Here is a 24,223-nt window from a genome sequence, read left to right as displayed (position 1 = left end):
AGCTCCGGGTGTGTTTCCAAATACCACCCTAGCGCCGATTGACTTAACGCTGGGTGTGTTTCCAAATACAATCTTAGCATCGATTGACTTAGCGTCGAGTGTGTCTCCAAAACGACCCCAGCACCGATTAACTCAGCATTGATTGTCTTCCTATAATATCATGGGTCATTCACAACGATAGCTGAACAGTGCCGGTTGTGTTGTGAGAACACAACGCCGGTTGAATATTTGCAATAAACCATCACCGCTACACATGGTGCTGGCCGTATTTGCAAGCAGTGTATGCCCTACTACTATCCTTAGTGGAGTTGTACCCAAGCCAGGATGTGTCATCCCTAGTGGACTTGCACCCAGGCCATTACACCTAAAACTGTGACTTCCCCAATAGAGTCAGGAGCTGTCCCTCATCCCCCACTAGGAGTCACACCCATACTGTGGCCCATCATCCCCAGTGAAGTTAGGGTCATTCTTACTTCCCCAATCTCCCGTGGGTCAACTTCACACTAAGCTACCTTACCCTTAGGGAGTCAGATTACTTATCATAGAGACTCATCTTTCACCCCAGGGAGTCACACTTGCTCCCCAATCCCCAATGGGTCAGCTTCACACTAAGCTATCTTATCCCCAGGGAGTCGAGTTACTTGTCATAAGCCAATTCTCTATAGAGTTTCATCTTCACCCTAAGGAGTCACACTTGCCCCTCATTCCCCAGTGAAGTCGGCTTCCATTCGCCATCCCTCATTGGGCCATCATCTCCATCTAAGCCCTCTGCTTGTGTATGGCCTTAACCATTTTATCCCTAAGGAGTCAGATTGCCATCCACAGACCTATTCCCCATGAGTTTCACCTACATGGAACCCACACAATGGTCTAGATGCACGACCCTAAACTGCATGGTCCAAACTATACGACCTTAAACTGTAGCGGAGGTCTAGTTGCATGACTTTAAAACGACATATCCACGGTCCATACTGGATGACCTTAAACTGCATAGCCACGGTCCATATTGTATGACCCTAAACTGCTCAGCCTCGGTCCATACTACCCTAAACTGCTTAGCCTCGATCCATACTGCATGACCCTAAACTGCTCAGCCTCAGTCCATAGTCCATGATCCTAAATTGCTCAGCACCATGGTCCAAACTATATGACCTTAAACTGTAGCGGAGGTCTAGTTGCACGACCTTAAACTGCATGGTCTAGATGCACGACCCTAAACTGCATGGCCCAAACTATACAACCTTAAACTGTAGCGGAGGTCTAGTTGCACGACCTTAAACTGCATGGTCGTAGCTGCATGACCTTAAACTGCTCAACTCGGTCCATGCTGCATGACCCTAAACTGCTCAGCCTCGATCCATACTGCATGACCTTAAACTGCTCAATCTCAGTCCATACTGCATCCAGATGCACGACCCTAAAATGCTTGGTCCATACTGCATGACCCTAAACTGCTCAGCCTCAGTCCATACTACAGGACCTTAAATTGCTCAGGCTTGGTCCATACTGCATGACCCTAAACTGCTCAGCCTCAGTCCTAGTTGTATGAATTTAAACTGCATAACCATAGTACATGTCCTAGCTGCATAACGATAAAAGGCTCAGCACCATGGTCCGAACTATGTGACCTTAAATTGTAGCGGAGGTCTAGTTCCACGACCTTAAATTGAATGGTCCTAGTGTATGACTATAAGCACATAACCACGGTCCAGTTGTATGACCTAAACCATAGTACACGTCATGCTGGCATGACAATAAACTACTTCCCGTAGTACCCGGTGGCATGACCATAAACTCGCCACCACATATGTGCACACGCCTTTTCGTGCACTTTCATGCATGCTTTCACTAAACTACCTATGAATGTGCGCGCACCACCTTCAATACCTCCCTAGTGAGTTCATTCATTTCATCATCTTACATCATTCCCAAGTGAGTCTTACCCATGCTCGCAAAATGGCGAACCATCCCACCATCCATACTCGTTGTAAGTTAGTGGGTCACTATCTTCCACTCACATTTCATACATCATCCATCTCTCATAGTTAGCCTCAAGCCATCTCCCCAGGTGAGCCAAACCACCACCATACTCACTCCATGGCCTCCATAGACTGCCATTCATCACCATTACGGTCCAGTTGTATGACTTTAAACCATAATACACATTCAGGCCGCATGACGTTAAACTATTTTGCACAGGTCCCGAAGGCATGACCTTAAACACGCCCTCACAAAATATATATATATATATATATATATATATATATATATATATATATATATATATATATATATATATATATATATATATATAAAGGAATAACGGGCATGGTGCATACCTGAACAAGGGAACGCTATGAGTAAAAATGATGGATGGGCATGGTCATGAAACCATGAGTAAAAGAGTTTCATGACGCGGTGAAAACCCAAAAGGGCATCTTGAGTAAAAAGGACAAAAAGGGTGGACATGGCCAAAAGGTCATGGGTAAAAGAGCCCCAAATAAAAAGAAGTCAGTGAAAACCATCTCTACGGCATCGCTTCCCAAGTTCAAGCGAAAATCCACAAAGGACGCTTAGATCAATAAACAGGTTGATGCAGCACTCGCCTCAACATGCGACTTCAAAATCCTTGGTGACATAAAAACCAGGAACCCAAAAACATGAGCTTCAAGGAAAAGATTCCGACAATCTGAGTCTAATGGCAAAATGACTTGAAAGACAGATGGAAAGACAAGTCTCATGAGGAAGAACATTATTCTCACAAGGTCGCAATTACACTCTAAGAAACAAACATTACAAAGGCAAGAAACTGACAAAGCAAGGGGAGAACCTGCCATAGACTTCAGCTCGCCTAGTTGACAAGCCCAGACCTTTGGGACCTGCTAACACTGCCCCCAACTGGACCCGGTAGTCGAGACCCAAAGTGGTAGTCTGAACGTCAAAAGCAAACCTGGTGTAACAGCAAACAATGCCTACCAAAGCAAACGAACGAACCCAGACCAAATGGGAACAAGCCCTTCGCCATGACACTCAATTGCCATATGGGACCGATTTTGACTGACAAGATCCGTACAACATCCTCAGATTTAGAATCATAAACAGTTCGCATGAGGGTGAGGACTTCGACAAGATCCCTCAAAAAATTATCTTCTCCCCCTAAAGTCTCCACGGACGGACCCATGAACAATGCAACCCTACATCTGAGCAGCCTAGTTACACCATTACGTGAATCTCCTCGGCATTCATGTGGTCTTGTGGCTAGGATGGAAAAAAGTAAAAGCTGAAAGAAACTTCTAAATGATTGTCCTTCTCACTTCTCTTAAAGCACAACAGTCGTTGGGGCAAACTGTTTGAACGTCTTTTTCAGCACCTTGGTCCCTGGTAGGAAGCAGGTCAATAAAGCCTACAAAAAAGTGAAAATTCCCGACAGTCTCAGAATGGCGTCAATAAAGCCTACAAAAGAGTGAAAATTCTCGACAGTCTCAGAATGGCACCAAAATTGGTCAAGATCGTCATCACCACTCCAAAACACCACCTGCCAGTTTTCGTCACATTCTGACATGTCTAAGGCAGTGAACACAAAGGAACAGTTTTCGAAAAAATGGTTTCTAACACCCTAAAATAGACCCTACAATTGGAACTACATTTTTGGTGTCTCAAATCACTGTGGGACTACCACCATTAGATCCGGCATGGTTGAAAACCCTTTTGAGCCAAGTTTTGGTTTAATCAGACACTCCAGAACAAAGATATGAGCAAAACATTATAACAGGAGGGGCCGCACACTATTCCTGTGTGGCCTCACTGCACTAAAACACCATTAAAGGTGGTTGTTTTTACAGTCACGGGCAGTTACATTCGGAGCCCATAACTCACTCGTTCCAAGTCAGATCGCTCCCAAATTTGGTGAGCATATTTGTCTCATCAAGACGAACAATTTGATATGTGGTACGCCCCATGACAATGTCCGAACAGGGAGAAAAGCTAAAGAGCGGTTGTCGATCCGTGAAGAAATTGCAGAAAATTCAGCAACGACACGCCTCGCTCGATGGACCAAATCACGACACTATGCAATAGATCGACGCGACACCAATTTCATTGTGTGTGTAAGGTCCAGGGCTATCATTGTTCTGAACCCTGTACATGATGGACGGTCAGATTCCATGCATGAAGCCGATGAAGTAACTAAAATTCTGACCGCCAGATTTTAGATTCCGGCAAAAACTCAAAAGTTGCGAAATCTTCATTCGGGGTCCAATTCGTATCCTGTTTATTGCCACACGATCGTGAGGGCATGCTCAGCGCACTACGATGAAGAAATCACAGAAAAACATTAAAGAACGACTGCATCATCGATCCAAAGTTTCCAAGATTCAAGCAAATTGCAAGTCTCGTGATCATGGCTCAAAAACATGATTCATGACACGAAGTTGGTATCAAAACGATCGTCATGCCGAGCCCTACAAGAAAACAATATTCTTTCGATTAAATGGGCATCAGAACACCCTCGGGTTATCCATGGGAGATCATGAAAGATCTCGGGCAGCAGCAGGGACTGTTCTGAAATTTCAGACATTATTAGGCAGGGGCAAAATAGTCCTTTTGTATTCATTTTTAGAATTTATTTTAATTCAATTAAATCTTAATTTTCTGTAATTAGGTCTAATTTTGATCAATCCACCCATGTTTTGGCATAATTTTATATAAACAGGCACTGCCTCATTGTAAAAGGACTCTCAACACTCGATTCATTCTTTGAGGATTCAATAAAATTTTGATTCCTTGCTTAAGCCTATGAGTACGTCTTGGAGAGAGATAGGAGGGAGAAGAAAAAGGCTAGTACCCTTCGGGCAGGCAACTTTCTCTCTGTCTTCTCTTTTTCTCTCTTTCTCTCTCTCTCTTTCTCTCTCTTCTCTCTCTTTCACTCTTTCTCTCTCTCTTCTATCTTTCTCTCTCTTCTCTCTCTTTCACTCTTTCTCTCTCTCTTCTCTCTTTCTCTCTCTTCTCTCTCTTTCACTCTTTCTATCTCTCTTCTCTCTTTCTCTCTCTCTTCTCTCTCGTTCTCTCTCTTCTCTCTCTTTCTCTCTTCTCTCTTTCTCTCTTCTCTCTCTCTTCTTTCTCTTCTCTCTTCTCTCTCTCTCTTATTCTGTCAACTGACAAGGCCCTGTGCTAATTGGTTTTCTCTCTCTTGTCAACTGACAAGGCCCTGTGCTAATTGGTTTTCTCTGTCTTCTTCTATCAACTGGCGAGGCCCAACATCAATTGGTTTCTCTCTCTTCTTTTGTCAACTGGCGAGGCCCAATGCTGGTTCATCGTTTCTCTCTTCTTTTATCACCTAGCAAGGCCCAACACCGATTGGTTTTCTCTCTCTTCTTTTGTTAATTGGCGAGGCCCAGCGTCGGTTGGTCTTCTCTCTCTTCTCTTGTCAACTAGTGAAGCCCAGTGTCAGTTGGTCTTCTCTCTTCTTCTATCAATCGGTGAGATCTAGCACTGATTGGTTTTCTCTCTCTTCTTCCATCAGTCGGTGAGACTTAACGTAGGTTGGTCTTCTCTTTCTTCTTCTATCAGTCGACGAGACCTAGCGCCAGTCGGTCTTCTCTCTCTTCTTCTACCAGTTGGCGAGACCTAGCGTCGGTTGGTTGTCTCTCTCTTCTTCCATCAATCGGTGAGACCTAGTGTCAGTTGGTCTTCTCTTTCTTCTTCTATGAGTCGGTGAGACTTGGAGCCGGTTTGTCTTCTTTCTCCCCTTTTGTCAGTCGGTGAGACCTAGCGCCGCTAGTGTTCTCTTTATTTGTCTGTTAGTTGGCTAGACTTAATGCCAGTTGGTTCTCTTCCTCTCTTCTCATCTAACACAGTTGGTGAAGCCTAGCACTGACTGCTTTTTCTCTCTCCCATCTCTTGAAGCAGTCGGCGATGTCTAGCGTCGATTGCATCTCTTCTTCCTTCTTCTCCCTCCTCTCTTCTTTCTTCTCCCTCCTCTCTTCCTTCTTCTCTCTCCTTCTGTCTATTCCCTTCTTCTCTTTAACCATTCCTCCGCTACTCTTTCATCCGAACAAGAAGGATTGAGGTGAGCATCTCATGGCAATCCTATCATCTAGCCGAAATGTTGTTGCATCAGGTTCGCTTGGCCCACTTTACTACCACGACAGACCGACCATCGTGCGATGCTAGTCGAAATTGGCAATAGCGTCTAATAGCAATTCTGTGAGCCAGTCTTAGTTTATCGAGCCCGATTCGCTACCACGTTATGCTAATTATCCACCAACCTAATCACTGTTATGACCTTCTTGCTTGGTCAAATTCTTCTCCCCCCCCCCCCCCCCCCCCTCTTTCTTTCTTCTTTCTGAATACGCATACTTGCGTATGTTATCAAAGAGGAAAAGGGTGAGGCCTGACCCACCTGTCCCATAACCTTTGCCATATATGTGTGTGATTGCAGGAAAGCAGAAAATAATAAGAATACGAGCCAAGGGAGGCGATTTCGAACCAGTTTCATTATTGAGTGGCTTTCTTCGTGATCTAAGAGGGCACCCACGCAAGTCAGCCTGAGTAAGTCCCAAACCTACCTTTTAAATTCCTCTCTCACCGGTTGGTAACAACTGCCCCCGTTTTCGAACGAGGTTCCTGAGAGAACGATCTCACAAACGTCTTGAGTCTCTCTTGAAACCCGAGACGTGTGCCGCCCGATCATCCAATATCCAGAGGGCGAGATCGAGGCACCTAATCAGTCATGTCTTGCAAGGCCACCGCCTATAAAAAGCCCCAAAGTGCGTTGGGGAATGTGTGTGTGTGTGTGTGAAGGCATTACAAAATGGGTTATCCATTTATCATTGTTTTCCTTCATGAGTGATGGTAGAAGTCCTAAGAAATGGAATTAGCTTGGCTTGATGAATAGGGCTTCTACTTCGAGAGTAGGCGATATTAGGATTGCTTGTGGTTGATACGTGTTTGCTTGATTTATTGATCTATTATTATGCTCATGATGGAGAGATTTGATGAACTGCTAGTTCATATGATATCTGATATCTTATTTTCGATTGCTTCACTATGAAAGGGATCACTCACAACACATTGCTACTAAAATTGTGATACATGACTCCATGTTGTAAGACTTGCATGAACCTGGAGTACAGTTAGGAATTACTATATGTAGGCAAGAATACATGGCACCTTGATGTACTTATTGAGCTTCATAGCTCACTCCTTTAACTTGCATCTGTGTAGAGTGGTAGCTTGAGGATTGTGAACGAGCGATTTGGTGATCGTGGCTGGCAGTTGGAGCCCCGTACTCTTTGTGAAGGCTTCTTATTAATTGTATATTTTATACGGCAGTTTGGCCATGCAGTTATTGTTTGTATTAACGTCATGTAAATGTTATTCGGCCTTTGAAGCCTTTGACATATTTGTAATACCTTTGGATCTCTTTTGATATATATGCAGTCCGAAACTTGGTTGTCCAGTTTTATTTTGTGGTTGCGAGATTGGAGTTTTGTTTTTCTTTCGTGGTTTGCTTTGATTCCTTTTTCTTAAAGCATTGAGCGCACTCCCACCTGAGTGGCATTCTCTACCTTTAGTCGCAGTTCCGCAGCCTGTTGCCCTCCGACAAGTATGATAGGACAGTAGGGGGCGGGGTCATGACAATTACCAACCTTGGAACAATAATAAAAGACATAATGTTGAAAATAAAAACGAGAAGCCTATACACAATGGACCCAAGGGGCATGTTTCATTTGTGGGAAGATGGGACACTTTAAATTCTAATGCCCGAACAAGGGGGTACCCAAGACACCCAACCAAGGTCGTGACTACTTGTGTGTAGTAGTTGATTGTTTAATACCTAATGTGTTTATTGATGATTGGTGGCATATATTCAGGTCTAGAGAGGGCTTTGTGCAGTTTAAAGAGCTTATAGTTGGGGAACATGTCATCTTTATGGACACTGATTCTAAGTCTAATGTATTGGGTATTGGTATTTATAAATTAGTCATCCCAAATGGGAACTTCTTGCTCTTTTCTGATACTCTTTATGCTCCTTTCATGTGATGTAACTTGCTGTCAGTCAGGAGGCTTGATGTCAATGGATATGAAATTCATTTCAAGGATGGGAAAGTTTCAATTGAGATTAATAGGAAAATCATTGTATGGGGGAAAGCTTGAGGGGATATGTATTTACTTGATAAAATAAATGAAATTTTATCTTCTTCTGCTTACTTGAATGTGTGTGATGATGAAACTTCTTTTTTGTGACATATATGTTTGGGTCATACTAGTAGAAATAGAACTTCTAGACTGGTTAATGATGACTTAATTCCTAAAATGAAGAATTTAGATTTTAAAAAATGTGAACCATGTTTATCTGGTAAAATGAGTAGAAAACCTTTTGGTAAAGCAATTAGATCATATGATATATTGTCTATTATACATTCTGATATTTGTAGGCCACATAATGTAAAAACACATAGGGGTATGGAGTATTTTATTTCATTCATTGATGATTATTCGAGATTCAGTTATATTTATCGGATTAGTTAGAAAATCTGACGCACTTGAAATGCTCAAAGAATTTAAATTAAAAGTTGAAAACCAATTAGATAAAAGAATTAAAATCCTTGAAACAGACAGAGAAGGGGAATATTGTTCTAACTTATTTGATATATTATGTAAAAAAAATGGGATAATACACCATAAGACCATGCCCCACACACCCCAACAAAATGGTATTGTTGAAAGGCGTAACCGAACTTTTATGGAAATAGTGCGATCAATGATGAGTCACGCTAACTTGTCCTTAATGTTTTGGGGTTAAGCATTGCATACTGCTATGTATATTTTATACCGAGTTCCCTCAAAATCTGTAGAGAAAACACCTTATAAGTTATGAACTGAACGTAAACTTCGATTGGAACATTTAAAAATTGGGGTTGTGATGCTCATGTACTTATGCCGAGCCATGAGAAATCTAAGTTGCAAGCTAAAACTAGAAAATGCTCATTCATATGACACTCTGATGCTTCTAAGGGTTATAGGTTTATGACCATGAGACCAAAATTTTGGTTTAATCTAGAGATGCACATTTCTTAGAAGAACATATAGAAAAAGGCAAACTTTTTCTTATAGATATACATGAATTAGACAATAACAAAGGAGTAAATAAAAACATAGAAAATTTTGAACCTAATGTACAAAATCTTGATAACTACAAAGATAGTGGGAGTGATACATTGGAACTTACTAATGTAGATGACAGTGAACCTGGGAGAAGTTCTAGAAACAGAAGAGCACTATATCATTAGAACCATATCAAAGTTTTATTTGCATGGACACTTTAGACTAATACTATAACTTTGCTTGTCAAGATATTCCTGAACCATCCAATTGTAAAAAAGCCATTAATTCTGATGAATCTGATATTTGGAATAATGTTATGAATGAAGAAATGGATTCTATAACTAAAAACCATGTATGGGAGTTGGTAGATTTGCCTGGTGGGAGAAAACCCATTAGTTGCAAATGGATATTAAAAAGAAAACTCAAAGTTGATGTAGTATAGATAAATATAAAACATGACTTGTTGCTAAAGGGTATAACCAAAAGGAATGTATAGATTGATACTTTTTCTCTAGTACTAAGACTTCTTTCTATTAGAATTTTGATATCTATTGTGGCTAACCTTGATTTAGAATTGTTTCAAATGGATATTAAAACTACATTTCTCAATGGAAATTTAAATGAAGAGATATACATGTTACAACCTGAAGGATATATTGTTGAAGGCAAAGAAAATAAAGTATGCAAACTAATTAAAATCACTATATGGATTGAAGCAATCTTCTAGACAATGGCATTTAAAATTTCATGATGCAATTATGAAACTTGGTTTTGTTTCTAATGACAGTGATCGTTGTATTTATATTAAGATTAATGAGAGTAAGATAGTGATATTGTCTTTATATGTAGATGATATTTTGATTACTGGAAATGACATAGATATGATTAATGAAACAAAATCATGGTTGAAACATAATTTTGAAATGAAAGATAAGGGGGTTGCATCATATGTTTTAGGAATTGAAATTACAAGAGATAGATAAAATAGGATGCTCAACTTATCTCAAGAACATTATTTAGAATTTGTTCTTAAGAATTTTAAAATGTATTTATGCAAGCCACCCCTATTGATAAAGCAATTAATTATCCATTGATTTATGTCCTACTAATAATAATGATGATATGAGAAATATTCCATATGCTCAAGCGATTGGGTGCATTAATTATGATGTGTCATGCACTAGGGTAGGTCTATGTTTTGCTGTTGGACTTGTTAGCAGGTATCAAATAAACCCCGGAATGATATACTGACAAGCAGTAAAAAGGATTTTAAGATATATCCCAAGAACAAAGAAATCAAGTTGCACTATCAAGGTTCTTCCCTTAGGCCTCAGGGTTTCTCTGATGCAGATTGGAGTGGTGACTATGACGATAGTAAATCCACTTCGGGTTTCATTTTCACACTTGGTGGAGGTGTTGTATCATGGTGCAGTCAAAAACAAGATTGTAATGCTTTATCAACCATAGAAGAAAAATATGTGGTTTGCAGTTTAGGATCACAAGAGGTTGTTTGCTTGAGAAATTTCCTCATGGATTTAAAGTTGAAATGCTTTGAAAATTGGCTTATAAACATGTTATATGATAATCAAGCAGCTAGTGCCGCTCTCAAGGATTCAAAAATAAACTCTAAATCCGAGCACATTTGCAGGAGGTACCCCCATATTCGAGATATAGTGGAATATGGAAATATAACAGTTGATTATAAACCTTCAAATGAGAAGATTGCAGATCCATTGACTAAGGCTTTGAGCCGAAAAATTTTCGAGAAGCATATAGAAGCTATGGGACTGAAATAAATCCAAATGGAAATCCAATAATGGTTCATAAAATTATATTGGTGGGTATATAGAAATCCCAAGTAAAAAACATTAGGCAATGATGTCAAAGAGCCTTCAGGCTAGGTATATGGAAATCTCATGCAGAAAGCAAAAGGCAATGTCATGTATAAGAAGTTAAAGGGCCTTCAGTCCAAGTAGGAGATGTTAGAAATATGGCCTATCAGGCCCTTTTATCACAGAAATTTATTTTTCAATAATGGTACAAAAGCCATATTGTATAGTATATGTGAAATCCCATTGGTTGACATGAGGCAATGTCATATACTAAGATCCATTTTGGAGCTTTTATATAGGATGTTGTACTGAAGGGAAAACCCAGAGTCGCTGGAGGGAAAACCTAGCTTTTATTAATGATGTACAAAATTATTTAATTTCTAAATATCTTTTATCAAATAGTATGAATGCTTGGATGACATCCTATTATGTGAGTCATTAGTACACCAATGACATGTTTAGCTCATTATATAAGATTAACAATTTAGTGACAATTTGTTAATCCTAATTGGCTACACTTAAGACAATTAAGGTAGGAGTTATACTTGGATCTCAACTCCTATAGACCATGAATTTGAGAGTTATAAAAGATGGTTCTTTATCCCTCAAGTAATAGAAGATAGAGAATGATGGAAAATTGGTGGAGGAGATTCACCAAGAGGACTCTAAAGGGTAGCCTGTCACCGGATGGCTTGGTCTATAGATTTTGGTATGGAACCTTAAGTCCCTTGTGTGATTTAAGGACAGATCCGAGCAAGTTATTTATCGATTTTATTTATTTATTGATTGATTTTTATTATTGGGACTAACAGAAACAAAGGATTATATGACTTTCTCATACCAATAATATGTGATCCTAGAAGGAGATTCAACTAATGTTATTGCATAGTGCAAGTCAAATGGTAGAGTTACTTGGGTAAGAAGGTCCATTAAGGACGGGATAAAAAATCGTATAGGTAACAAGGATACATTGTTTTGCAAATCAATAGAGAAAGGAACCACGCAAAACAATAGAGAAAAGAACCACCTTGAAGATACACTCGCTATAAGAGTGTGTATACAAGAAGGTGATTTAAGGTTGAGTTTCTTATATTCATCTTCCCCCCTTTGAATGGAAATTTTTTCATTTTGCCCTTTGGATTTTATTTCTATGTATATAGAACATGATTGTAACAATAAAAGGTCGAAATATTTATGTTGGAAATCCATATACTTGGAGCTCTAGAAATAGTGCAGATCTCAAGGTTTGTCAAGAAGTAAAAAAAATAGTGCAAACAAAAATGTAAAAAAAAACACATTTTTTATATGAAAAAATTATTTTTTATTTTTCAACTTTATTTTTCCAAATTCATCGTATTCAAGCTCATGAACCTATAAATTTGTTATCATTAAATCCATCCATATGATGAAACTTGAAAAGGAAGACAAATACAAATAAATGTGTTAGCTAACGCATCATAACCTCATCCTTTTCTCAAACTCAATAAGGATGAACTTCTTTTCCAAGTGGTTAGAAATTATACCCCATAATTCTTAGTTTCCAAAAGAGGTCGGAGGTCTGGACCCTTGTCTCAGAAAAACGCACAATACCACTTTTTAGTAGTGTTTCATAATTGTTTTCAGTGCAAATTTGAGTGATTTTCAAGCGAAAATCCCCCAAATTGATGCCACCAACTAGTTAATCTAAAAATAGTAGAGATCTCGAATTGCAACCTAGAGGACGATCCGCTCATGCGGACAAACATTCCCATAGATTTTCGACAAAGCCAACACCATCTTTACACGAAAATATTAAGTAAATGCAACTGAAACTAAGATATATCCAAGAATAATTAAAAGGGAATAAAATATAAACTTACCTGCTTGGCCAGTTTGCCCGGGACTACTGAAGTTCGAAGCTTCGATTGTATCAGGACTGCGGCTTTGTTTACACCGTCTGTCTTGGCATTGGTTGAAGTGTTTGTTCTAGATTCCTAGGTTAGGGTATTCCTAGTTCTAATATTTGGAGGGCTGAAGTATGGACTTTTCTAATGCAATTTATTGTTCTTCTCCCTCCTAAAGTTCTAAGTATATCACTTCATTCATTTATGTATCTCCTAAGCATGTGGACTAAGTGACTTAAGTGACCAACCTTCAAGAGGTTGTACCCTTTTATAAATGGCCAAGTTGAAAAAGGGATCGGGATACTCATCTATCCAGTTGAAATCATGTGCTAAAATTATGCCAGACAAAGCATTAGACGACACGAGACGTGTCATCTAGGTCAATCTGGCCTAGATGACATAATTGTGTCGTCTAGTATGCGTCAACCAAAAACAAAAGCTTGGCATCAAATGGCCCAAACGACATGAGATGTGTTGTTTTTGTCAAATTTGTGATGTGTTGTCTGGGTCAAAGACAACCAGAATAACGGGATTTCGGTTCTTGTCATCATTCCTGTGTTGTTGGATGATTATTATCTCACTTTTGAATTTAAGCGCTATCCATATACTGTATTTTTATTATTTTCAAATTTAAATGAGTATGAACTAGGGACTATAGAACATGGTGTTTGTGGTTTAAGATCTTATGAGATAGTGTGGTCCTAAGGGTTTTCTAAATTTTTCTACAACTAAGAAAATAAAAGAAATTTGCCAAATTAAAAAAATGGGTTTCCATGGTGAGAGGCAAAAAAGTAGATACTGCCGACATTTAAGACCTATGAGACTAGGTGAAAACCCTGAGACTAGGGTTTTAAAAATTGACGAATCGCAATGGACTCGCCCGAGTCGACACGAGAATCGATCACCCCGTGTTGCCCCATGTCCATTCTCTGTGAGACTGGGTGAAAACCCTGAGACCAGGGTTTTAAAAATCGGCGAGTCGCAATGGACTCGCCCGAGTCGACACGGGAATCGGTCATCCCGTGTTGATTCTTCTATAAAACAGGGAATTGCCCAATCCAAGAAGACAATCGGTGATTTTGAACAGTGAATCGCTCCAATTACGTCATAAATCGAGATTTCCATATGCTTTGTGAAGTCACAGGGCGAGTCCTTAACTGAGTATATTTTGGTAATTTTGTTCAAAATATGACCATAGGCGTACCCTTTCTCTCTATCGCGCTAACATTAAAGCTTTTGTAAAGATATTTATACCATGTAAATTTTCTCCAATTCTTCGATGTGGGACTTGCGCTAAGCGATATTATGTTGAAAAGTTATTCAATATGAGTAATTATTGTAGAAGACTCTTTAACAGTGCTCGAAGGGTTGTGGTGGCTAGCAGCAATGTTTCTATGTGTGACATCCCAAGCTCGAATCCCAGTTGGGATGCTATTGTGCAATTCACTTTTTGTCTTCATAAAAAAGTAATAATAATAATATCATAATAAAAAAAAAATAAAAAGAAGATAGGTTTATACTTTTGTCTTAAAAAAAACACTAAAATGAAGAAAATAATATCATCAAAAAAATAAAAAAACTAAACAATAGAGAAAATTATGTATATATCCGTTATATTATGCATTATTACAGATCCACCTTTCAGTTTCCGTTATTACCTCCAAGTCCGTTTTTTCACTTTCATAATGAGATTTTTTAAAAAAAGATGATTTTACCCATTTTCGAGTGTTGAACAACCGAAATAAAAAAAAATTCGGGTTTTTCAACAACTGAAAGAGGGAATAGGTCTTTTAACCTTCCCGCTCTAACCGAAATTAGGGTTTTTGAGTGTTGAAAAATCGAAAATCCAATTTCGGATGTTCAACACCCGAAATTAGTTGGGGCTCCTTTAAAAAAAAAAAAACAGAACTGTTCTTGGGCTGTTTCGGTCGACGAACATCCGAAAATACTCCATCCCCTTCTTTTCCAATTTTTCTTACATTTTTAACCGAAATAACTATTTAAATTTGGACACTAGTATTTTGACAGAGAAATAACGACATTTGATGCATTTTGAGTTCATTTGGCAGATTCCCAATTTGTAGCAAGGCATGTATTATTTGAGGTTTTTATAACTTTAATTTTGGGATTTTTATAACTGTGATTTTGTGGTGTTTTTTTAATTTTTGAATGATACACATGAGTTATTGATTTATGTTTGTTTATTATTTATTGTTTAAGAATTTGTAAATTTGGGGTTATTGAGAACTTCAAATTTGGGGTTATTGAGAACTTCAAATTTGGGGTTTTATTATAAATCGATATCAATAACTTAATATAGTTAATTGTGTTGTTGTGTCAATGCCTATGACAATATATTTTGATTATTACGAGAGATTTCTATTATGTTTTTAAGCTTTTGGATGTTGTTTGTATCATTTTTCGTTTTGAGGATTTCGTTATTCAGTATTTGAATATGGTTGTGTATTGTGGCTGTATGGAAATGAATCCATATGTAAATTGAAATATATAGCTTTGTGTATTATCTATTGATTACGAATTTGTAAATTTGGGGTCATTGAGAACTTCAAATTTGGGTGTTTTATTACAACTCGATATCAAATTTGGGGGTTTTATTAGTTGAATGGGTTTGTGTTTTTGTGACTGTATGTAAATGAATCCATCTGTAATTTGAAATGTTTTGTGATTGTATGCAAATGAATCCATCTGTAATTTGAAATATATTGCTTAATGTAACACCCTTTGTTATAATTGAAGATGAATGACTTATGCTATGTTGGAGTTGTAATTTCAAACTAAGTAGCTTAATATGGATTTTTGTATGTTGTTGGATGTTGTTGTTTACATTTTGTTATAAATAACATTTGAGTTATAATTAAAAGCAAACAACAATAGTTGTTTTTATTTCTTCCCCTTTTAACCAATCTTTTAGTTGTATGAAATGGAGTTATAATGAATGGATGTGGGTTCTGTAATTCAATATTTATTATAGCATAAATTTTGATTAGGCATATAGATGGTATAAAGATGTATAGGTACACTGTCGTGGTTATCATATAAGAACAAAATTTTTGCCTTTTATACTTCATGCGCATTCCATTGTTATTGATATATGATTTACTGATATATGGATTACATACAAGCACATTCCACTGTTAGTGATATATGATTTACTCATATATGGATTACATACGAGTTGCAAATGTGTTAGTAACTCTATTTATAGTTGGATATGTAAATTTATTATCTCATTATTGTCTTAGAGTAGCAATGCATATGAAAATGCATGATGAAATTTTAATATGCATGATGAGTTATTGTTGTCTCGATTTCAGTCAATATAAATCATATCCATCCAAAGGGGGGATACCCTGGAGGTCCTCAGGACCCTAACTTGCTACAGCTTCATCCAGAGCATTCATCATATTACATATGGGAAGGAAACGTATATGAATATATTCATTCCCTATTTCTATAAGTTTGTTATATTTTAATAAATTTTGTTTATTTCAATTGCATATGGGAAGTACATGTGTATAATGTGACTTGTATGTGTCATATTTGTTATATTTCACGAAAAACAAAAAATTAGAATCAATGAGAAGACATTTCAATTGAACAATTGGTAACTAACTGAAGAGCAAGTTCAATTAATGAACACGTTTGGGTTAGGTGCTTTGTCTATCATTCCACCAGGTCAAATTGATCAGCCATTGGTTGCTACCAATGCAGAGAGTTGGCGCTCAGAGATCAATTCCTTCCACTATAACATTCAAATTGGTGAGATGACACCAACTTTATTTGATGTGTACGATATTTTAGGTTTGTCTGTGGTTGGCGAGCATGTTACATGCCGTCCTATTAATGCCCTACACAAGTTCATAGAGGACAATTTGGGTATAGTCCCCACTGAAGGCAACTTGACAGCCATAAAGCATTCATGGTTGAAGGCTAATTTTTGGGAATTGCCACCTGATGCATCCCCTGTGCAAATAGTCAAATATACTCAAGCTTATCTACTCTTCCTGATCAGCGTTACCAATTTCGCTGATGCATCAGTTGCAACAGTCCCAACAAGGTACCTGCAATTCTTTGAAGATATTGAGCAAGCTCACAGATATGCATGGGATGCTGCAGCCCTCGCATATCTATATCGTTTGCTTGGAAAAGCTTGTACTTTCAAGCGAAGACATTTCAGTGGTTCTGCCACTCTTATGCAGGTAAATTTAAATTTTGTATAGATATAAGCATAATACTTTAGACTACTTTGAAATATTTTCTTAACTTATCATATCTTGTTATAATGCAGTGTTGGTCTTATAAGCATATTAAGTGCATAATATATCTTCAAATGTGTTAAGGGAAAAACGTTGGGAGCCACTCAAGCATTATTATGGTAATCCACATAATTTGATGCCTCCCATTAAACAAGAGATAGATAACCTCCAACCAAATGAGGTCAGTTTGTACTTTGATATTCAATACGTTCAATTATATTATAGTATTTGTAATTTTTTTATTGACTGATTGTCATATGTGTGATTGCACTTCATATAACAGGTAATATGGAATTCGTACTTCAAGCTTGATGAGGAAATTTCAGATGATAGGCATGAGGCATTCGAAACTGTAATGTGCGTAACGACTCTAATCTTGCATGATATTGTCGAGCCATACATGCCAGATCATGTTTGCCGCCAATTTGGATCTAAACAGGGCATTCCAAGAAATCCTTTATCTGTTGGTAAGAGGTACAAGAGATATGGTAGGCAGCGAGATTGGCGAAATGTCAATTCTGACAAGATTCATCATTGAAGTCGATACTATGAATGGGTTGCCCTCAAAGAAGTATAAGGCTTGGTACAACCGAGTGTCCCATCCTATCATACGCCATGCCGCTAACCCACCTATCGATATTTTGTAACCTTGTAACCAGGAAGAAGAAGAGGTGGTCCCTGCACATGAACCACAATATATAATGAGACCTTGACGTTATGAGGATGATTGGTATGTATATTTTAACCTACAAATTGCTTTAGTTTTGTATTTGCTAATCAGTTTGTATGTTTGTTAACCTACAAAATGTTTTTGCAAGTTAGTGCAGTTCAGGCAAGTACAACCATGTTAGCAGAGGCACTTACACTTAGACAGAAGTGGTACTCTGAAGTATATAATCGTATTAACAACACATTTAAAATGTTGTCTAAGTTTGTGTCAGTCGATATGGAAGATATAGAAGCCAGGATGGAATTGTTACAACGTGAAGTTAATGAATAAGCTGTATAAGAAGAGGGCGGACAAGATGTAGTGGGTGAGAATAGTCGGGCTGTTGTTGACGACTTGGTTCCATCCACACAACCTGCAGTTGAGGAGAGTAGAAGACATAACACGAGACAGAAGCAATATCAGCCGAAGAAAAGGCGACATCCATAATTGTATTTTTTTGGCAATATAATGGTCATTTTTACCATTGTAATATTATGAAAGGACAATGTAATGGTCATTGAATACATTTGTATTGTTTCTTTAGGATGTTGTAAATGACTCTATTTTTTGGGGAATTATTTGTACTTGGTCGTGCTATATATAAGATGTGGTTTCTATAAGGTTGCAACCTTAAACAATCCAATTAAGGTGCACTTCCGAAGTTTATCATAACATGTATTAAAAATGCTTAAGATAAAATTCATCAAAAAATGCACCTACTAATTTTATCATAACATGATCTAAAAATCTATTTTCATATCTAATTATAAAAATTAAAACTTTAAAAATGTTAAAATCAAGTAGATCTATAAACATATGAAAATCTTGAACAACCGAAATTGAGATAATTGAAATAGTTTCAGTTGTAAAATACTGTTTTGAATGTTAAAAAATGAATGTTCAAGTAGATCTATAAACATAACGTTGTAAAATACTGTTTTGAATGTTAAAAATGAAAAAAAAAAACATTTTTGGCTGTTGAACAACCGAAACTCTAGCAATTTCGGTTGTTCAACAACTGGGAGCTTTTGGAATTCACAGACCGAACAACCAAAATTGCTATAATTTCGGTTGTTGACTGTGGCAAAGTTGGCCATTATAAAAACAAATACAGGATCCAAAAGAAAATTAATTCTTTAGAATTAGAAGACCATATCAAAAAACAATTATTTGAGATACTCCAAATTGAAAATGAAATTTCAGACTCTTTTGAATCAGATAAAGAAATGCTAATTGGAGAAATCAATGATGAAGATATCATTTTTAGTAGCTCCGATTCAGATTCTGATTATGATAAAATAATGGAAATTATAGCAATTTCGGTTGTTCAATGGCCGAAAATGTTTTTTTTTTCATTTTTTAACATTCAAAACAGTATTTTACAATGTTATGTTTATAGATCTACTTGAACATTCATTTTTTAACATGCAAAACAGTATTTTACAACGATCTAACTCGAGAATTCTTGAGTTGAACTAGTCGGCTTGGGATTGGTCCAAGTCGAATTTAAAACTATGACATAAATATTGTTAAGTTTTCTTTTATTTGCCATACAACACTTGTTTGTGCTATTTCCTTTCCATCTTAGGAAAGTATTTTGTAGGGTCGTTCTTTCATAAAGCCACGCCTCAAATCTCATAAATAATTAAAAATTAAATTGTAGTTGTGCACCAAACAAGCTGCAAATTGTTCATATCCTCTTTGGAAGGAATAGATTCCTAGCCATATATATAGCAATTTAGGTTGTTCATAAGCATTTTTAAATCACTCATTTCATTAATTCAACACAAGATTGACGGCATCTAAATCACTCATTTCATTAATTCATCAAATTTTTAATTCTATTAAAAAACACAAGATTGCCAACAAATAATTCACTCTATTGACTCTCTGCATGTCTTCCTATTATGACCCACTATGCTGCATCATTTGCATTCCATAGGCTTGGTGATGGGTTGTTCAGTCTCAGATATTTTTTGTTGCTTTTTCGGCCTACCGGGAAGGCATGTCGTCCTTAGTGGCAACACTGTATGGTTGATCATACCAGTCAACTCAATATCATTCAGGACAGGGCCAAAGGGAGTCTGAAAGGCCCTTTTAAATGTTTCAACTGTGAAATACTGAAGGCAGTACGTTGTTGGATCCAAATGCATATGGTTAATAGTCGTAATCACATGAGTACACGGTATACCACTCAGTTGCCATTTTCTACAACTACATGTCCAAAAAGTTAAATCGATAGCGTACTTCTTCCTAAGATAGTGGATCTCAAGTTTTGTATCCATGGCGGATATAAGTATATGCAAAATTCTAGCCTTCATCTTTCGAAAGTCCAGTAAATTATAGGCTTTTGGTAATAACAGGCCGCTTCAACTATTACCTGCCTCCCTCTTCTCTTCAAACCTGGTCATCAACTGTACCCTTATTTCTTCACACATTGTAATGATCGGTTTATCTCGAGTAGACATTATCCAAGCATTGAATGACTCGGCTATGTTAGAGGTAAGACGCTTGTATCTTGTCCCTGAAAACTACGCATCTGCCCAATGTTTGGAAGGGATATTCTTAATCCACTCATATGCATCTCGGTCAGCACACTATATGTCATACATAATTTTTTCAAACCCACTAATGGTTGCCTTACAGGCAGCCTTCCAAAACAATATCAGCAATACTTTAATATTGGCTAACTTCTTCATGAAACCCTTGAAGTTCTCTTCCATATGTCACATGCAAAATGCTGGAAAACACATGGGAAAGAATTTTTCTATTGCTTTTAGCAGGCTTTTCTGTCAATCTGATATAATTGTTAAGGTAGGCAGATTAGAAAACTCATATAATAGCTCACTCAGTACACTCAAAAACCAATACCAACTCTGGTAATTCTCCTTCTCGACCACTACTAATACTAATGGAATGAGCCCATTATTTGCATATATAGAAATGGTGCACAATAACATGTCTTAATACTTTACTTTTAAGAATGTCTCATCAATACCAATTAGTAGCTTGCATCCATTAACAAAATCCATGATGCATGGACGATAAGCAATGAATAGTCATTTGAACCTGCCTTCATCTGTGTCAATGCGAACTACAATTCTTGGGTTAGTTATTCGAAGCTTCTTCGCATAGAAGGGGAGACCATGATATTGTTGTTCATGTGATCCATCTATCATCTCTCTAGCAACCTCTTTTTCCCGTCAAGCTTGCATGTAGAAACACCTGACACCATGATCGTGTTGAACATCATTTACAATATCTTTAACTTTAATTTTTGGTTGGTCAATAAGGTGGGCTTTAATTTTTTTGGCCACCCAATTATTACGAGCTAGTGGCTAATGGACCCTCCCCATTGGACCACTACATGTGTACTCCTTAACCATATATTTAACTTTGAAGTAAGTCGTACTGTCAACTCGTAAGCACCGCACTTGTCATGTGCATCCCTTTGCCTTACAACTTGCCCATACCCGTCCCAATTCACTTTTGTCAAACTTCATAACAAAATTATTATGAATTGCAAAATCTACAAGATGACGTCGGCATTCATTGACACTTTCAAACTATTGTCCTATATTCAATTGAACCTCATTATCAACTCCTCCTATACATGGGCTCTCTAGTGCTTCAATATCTTCCATATCACGCTCTGATACAAGCTCAGGGTCAGGCGCCACTTGAATGTCTTGATCTTGATCAGGTAAAGTATTACGCCGGCTATTGACAAAAGATATAGTGTAAGATGAAACAACAATAAAAAATTTATACATTAAAGTAAATTACAGATGAAAAGTAAATTATAGATGTACATGTTTTTTGAAGATGGACCTTCACTAATAGATTCCCCTTCTGGCTCCATTGTAGATGCAATATACACAACAATTTTCGAAGATTCCCGTCCCAACATAAAAGATACATTTACATCATCACTTACATCAATCAAATCAAGCCCATTAGGAAGACTTGTGTTGTGGCACATAATAGTTAATTTGTTTGGATCACATATTATTAAATTACCAAAATGACTTTTTATTTCCTCCAAATAACTATTTTCATTATACTTTGTAACCTTCAATTTTTCCCCTTTGTAAAAGATACGACCGTCATCTGCATTCGTCTCAAATGACCCCCCATATCGGAATACTAGTTGCACTCCCTCAATAACCATCGTCAATGCTACTGTATTAAATGAATAGCAAAATTTGTGTCACAATAAATTGAAACAATAAAGAATGTAAAAATTTTGGATATTTCTAACTACTTTAGGGTACATAAAAAGTGAGTATTACATAACAAAACCAAATAGTGTACTACTATAAAAGGACAAATAATCAATAAACAACAAAAATAACAAATACTGAAACAAACTCCAAATAAACTACAAATATTAACACAAACGAACAAGTTCAACAATATTTACTCAATACAATAAATACAATGTATCAACATAAAACAAACAATACATATTTATACAAACAACAAATAATTATACAAAGAAACACATTCATCAATATTTTAACAAATACTATTTATTAATCAACAATACATAAAAATTACAAATATAAAAATATGCTATTCTATTCTACTCATTGCAACAAAACTAACAAAAAACAATCAACAACATAAGGCAAGAGTAAGTACCAAACCAATCACGACAGCGGGCCAATCTCGTGGGATACTGTATTGGGGGAAAGTAAAAAAGGTATGGATCCATATATGGTACTATATTTCCTGCTTTTCTCCAACTTTATACCCTAAAAAAATTTTCTTACAGTAAAAACATGCGAAGTATTGGCGTGACCATTTTCAGTTAATCAAAAGCCAAAGTTCATAAATTTTTGGTTGTTAAAAAACCAAAATCATGTTTTCGGTTTTTGAACAACTGAAAATACAATTTCGGTTGTGAAAACAACGCACTCCACAGTTTTGGATTTTGAACAACCGAAATTAGGTTTTCGGTTGTTGAACAACCGTAACTAGAGCAGGAAGGTCAAAAGACCTATTCCCGTTTTCAGTTGTTGAAAAATCGAAATTTTTTTGATTTCGATTATTTAACACCTAAAAATGGGTAAAATCATCTTTTTAAAAAAGCTCGTTATGAAAGTGTAAAAACGGACATGGAGGTAATAACGGAAACTGAAAGGTGGATCTGTAATAACGCATAATATAACGGATATATACGTAATTTTCTCTAAAAAGTAATACAACAAGCTTTCTTGCTAAAAAAAAAAAAACACAATACATCTTCTTTTTTTCTTGTAAAAAAAAAAGGTAATAAAACAAATCTTTATTGTCAAGAAAACAAAATAAAAGGTATAAAAAAAAAAAAATGAACTAGCAACATTATTTTCTTATAAAAAAATAAAAAGTAATACAATAAGCAAAAAAAAAAGGTAATATAACATCTTCTTTTTTTTTCTCCTCAAAAAAAAAAAGGTAATACAACAAATATCTCATTTTCTCATAAAAAAAAAATACCACAAGTATTTATTGTCAAAAAAAATATTTCTTAATACAACAAATATTTTTTAATACAAACTAGGAATAACTGATCTAATTATAATTTTACTTTTTATAATATGATAAGCTCTAACATAAATTTGGGAATGTTAATTTTAAGATATAATTCATACACATTTGAAATATCTCTCTGTCTCTAACAATCTCTTCCATTAAATTTATTCTAGAATTCTAAAAAATTATATTTTTGAAAATTTGAAGTGTTATTTCGAAAATTGATGTGCATTCGAATAATTTCTATATTGATAATCAAATATTTTATTTTTTTTATTTATTTGCATTATAAATCTTGTAATGTATTATTTTTCTTACAGTTGTCAATAATACATTTTAAATTAAATGATATTGTAAAATATTTTAAATTTGTTATTATTTATATAATAAAATATAAACCAACAATTTTCATTGCAATATATAATATTATAGTTAGATAGGTTGTAATAATTTTTTATTATAGTTAGTTAGGTTGTAATAATTTTGTCTTTCTAGTGGATTAGGGTTTTCCACCAATTTGAGATTTTAGTGGCTATTTTCCATCGATTTAATCCATTATTTATTGTAATCTATGTATGATTATATATTTTATCCATGGTAATTCTATGTTTTTTGTTTTATGTGATGCAAATTTAATGGTTAACATAAGTTCATACAGGGAACGAACATCTTAATTATTCGCAAATTGATTAAAAATAAAAGTTAATAATGTAATACCCGTATTTCTTATTGGATTCTTAAAAAATAACATTTATAATGAATTTTCATAATTTTTTTGGATTTATTTTTAGGTTTAATCGGTTCAATCCGACTGATTCCAATCTGGATCGCCGATTCACCAATCCGGATGGGTTTTTGAGGTGCCCGATCCGGGGCACCGATCCGTTTTTTAAACCA

At 36.3% G+C, this 24,223-nt stretch overlaps 1 protein-coding gene across 1 annotated transcript; it reads left to right on the top strand.

Moving 5' to 3' along the window:
* The first annotated feature begins 16,476 nt into the window (after positions 1-16,476).
* Positions 16,477-18,100, top strand: LOC18438580 (protein MAIN-LIKE 2). The gene is made up of 3 exons (XM_006848763.2): positions 16,477-17,043; positions 17,384-17,574; positions 17,923-18,100. Exons 1-3 carry the CDS (start codon positions 16,477-16,479, stop codon positions 18,098-18,100), a joined length of 936 nt encoding a protein of 311 aa, XP_006848826.2.
* The last annotated feature ends 6,123 nt before the right edge of the window (positions 18,101-24,223 follow it).

This window comes from Amborella trichopoda, chromosome 12 (assembly GCF_054954075.1).
Source record: "Amborella trichopoda isolate Santa Cruz 75 chromosome 12, AtrichopodaSantaCruz75HAP2 v2.0, whole genome shotgun sequence".
Classification (NCBI taxonomy): Eukaryota; Viridiplantae; Streptophyta; class Magnoliopsida; order Amborellales; family Amborellaceae; genus Amborella; species Amborella trichopoda.
Note: the sequence above shows the minus strand (reverse complement) of the source record. Positions and strands in the feature narration are given on the sequence as shown.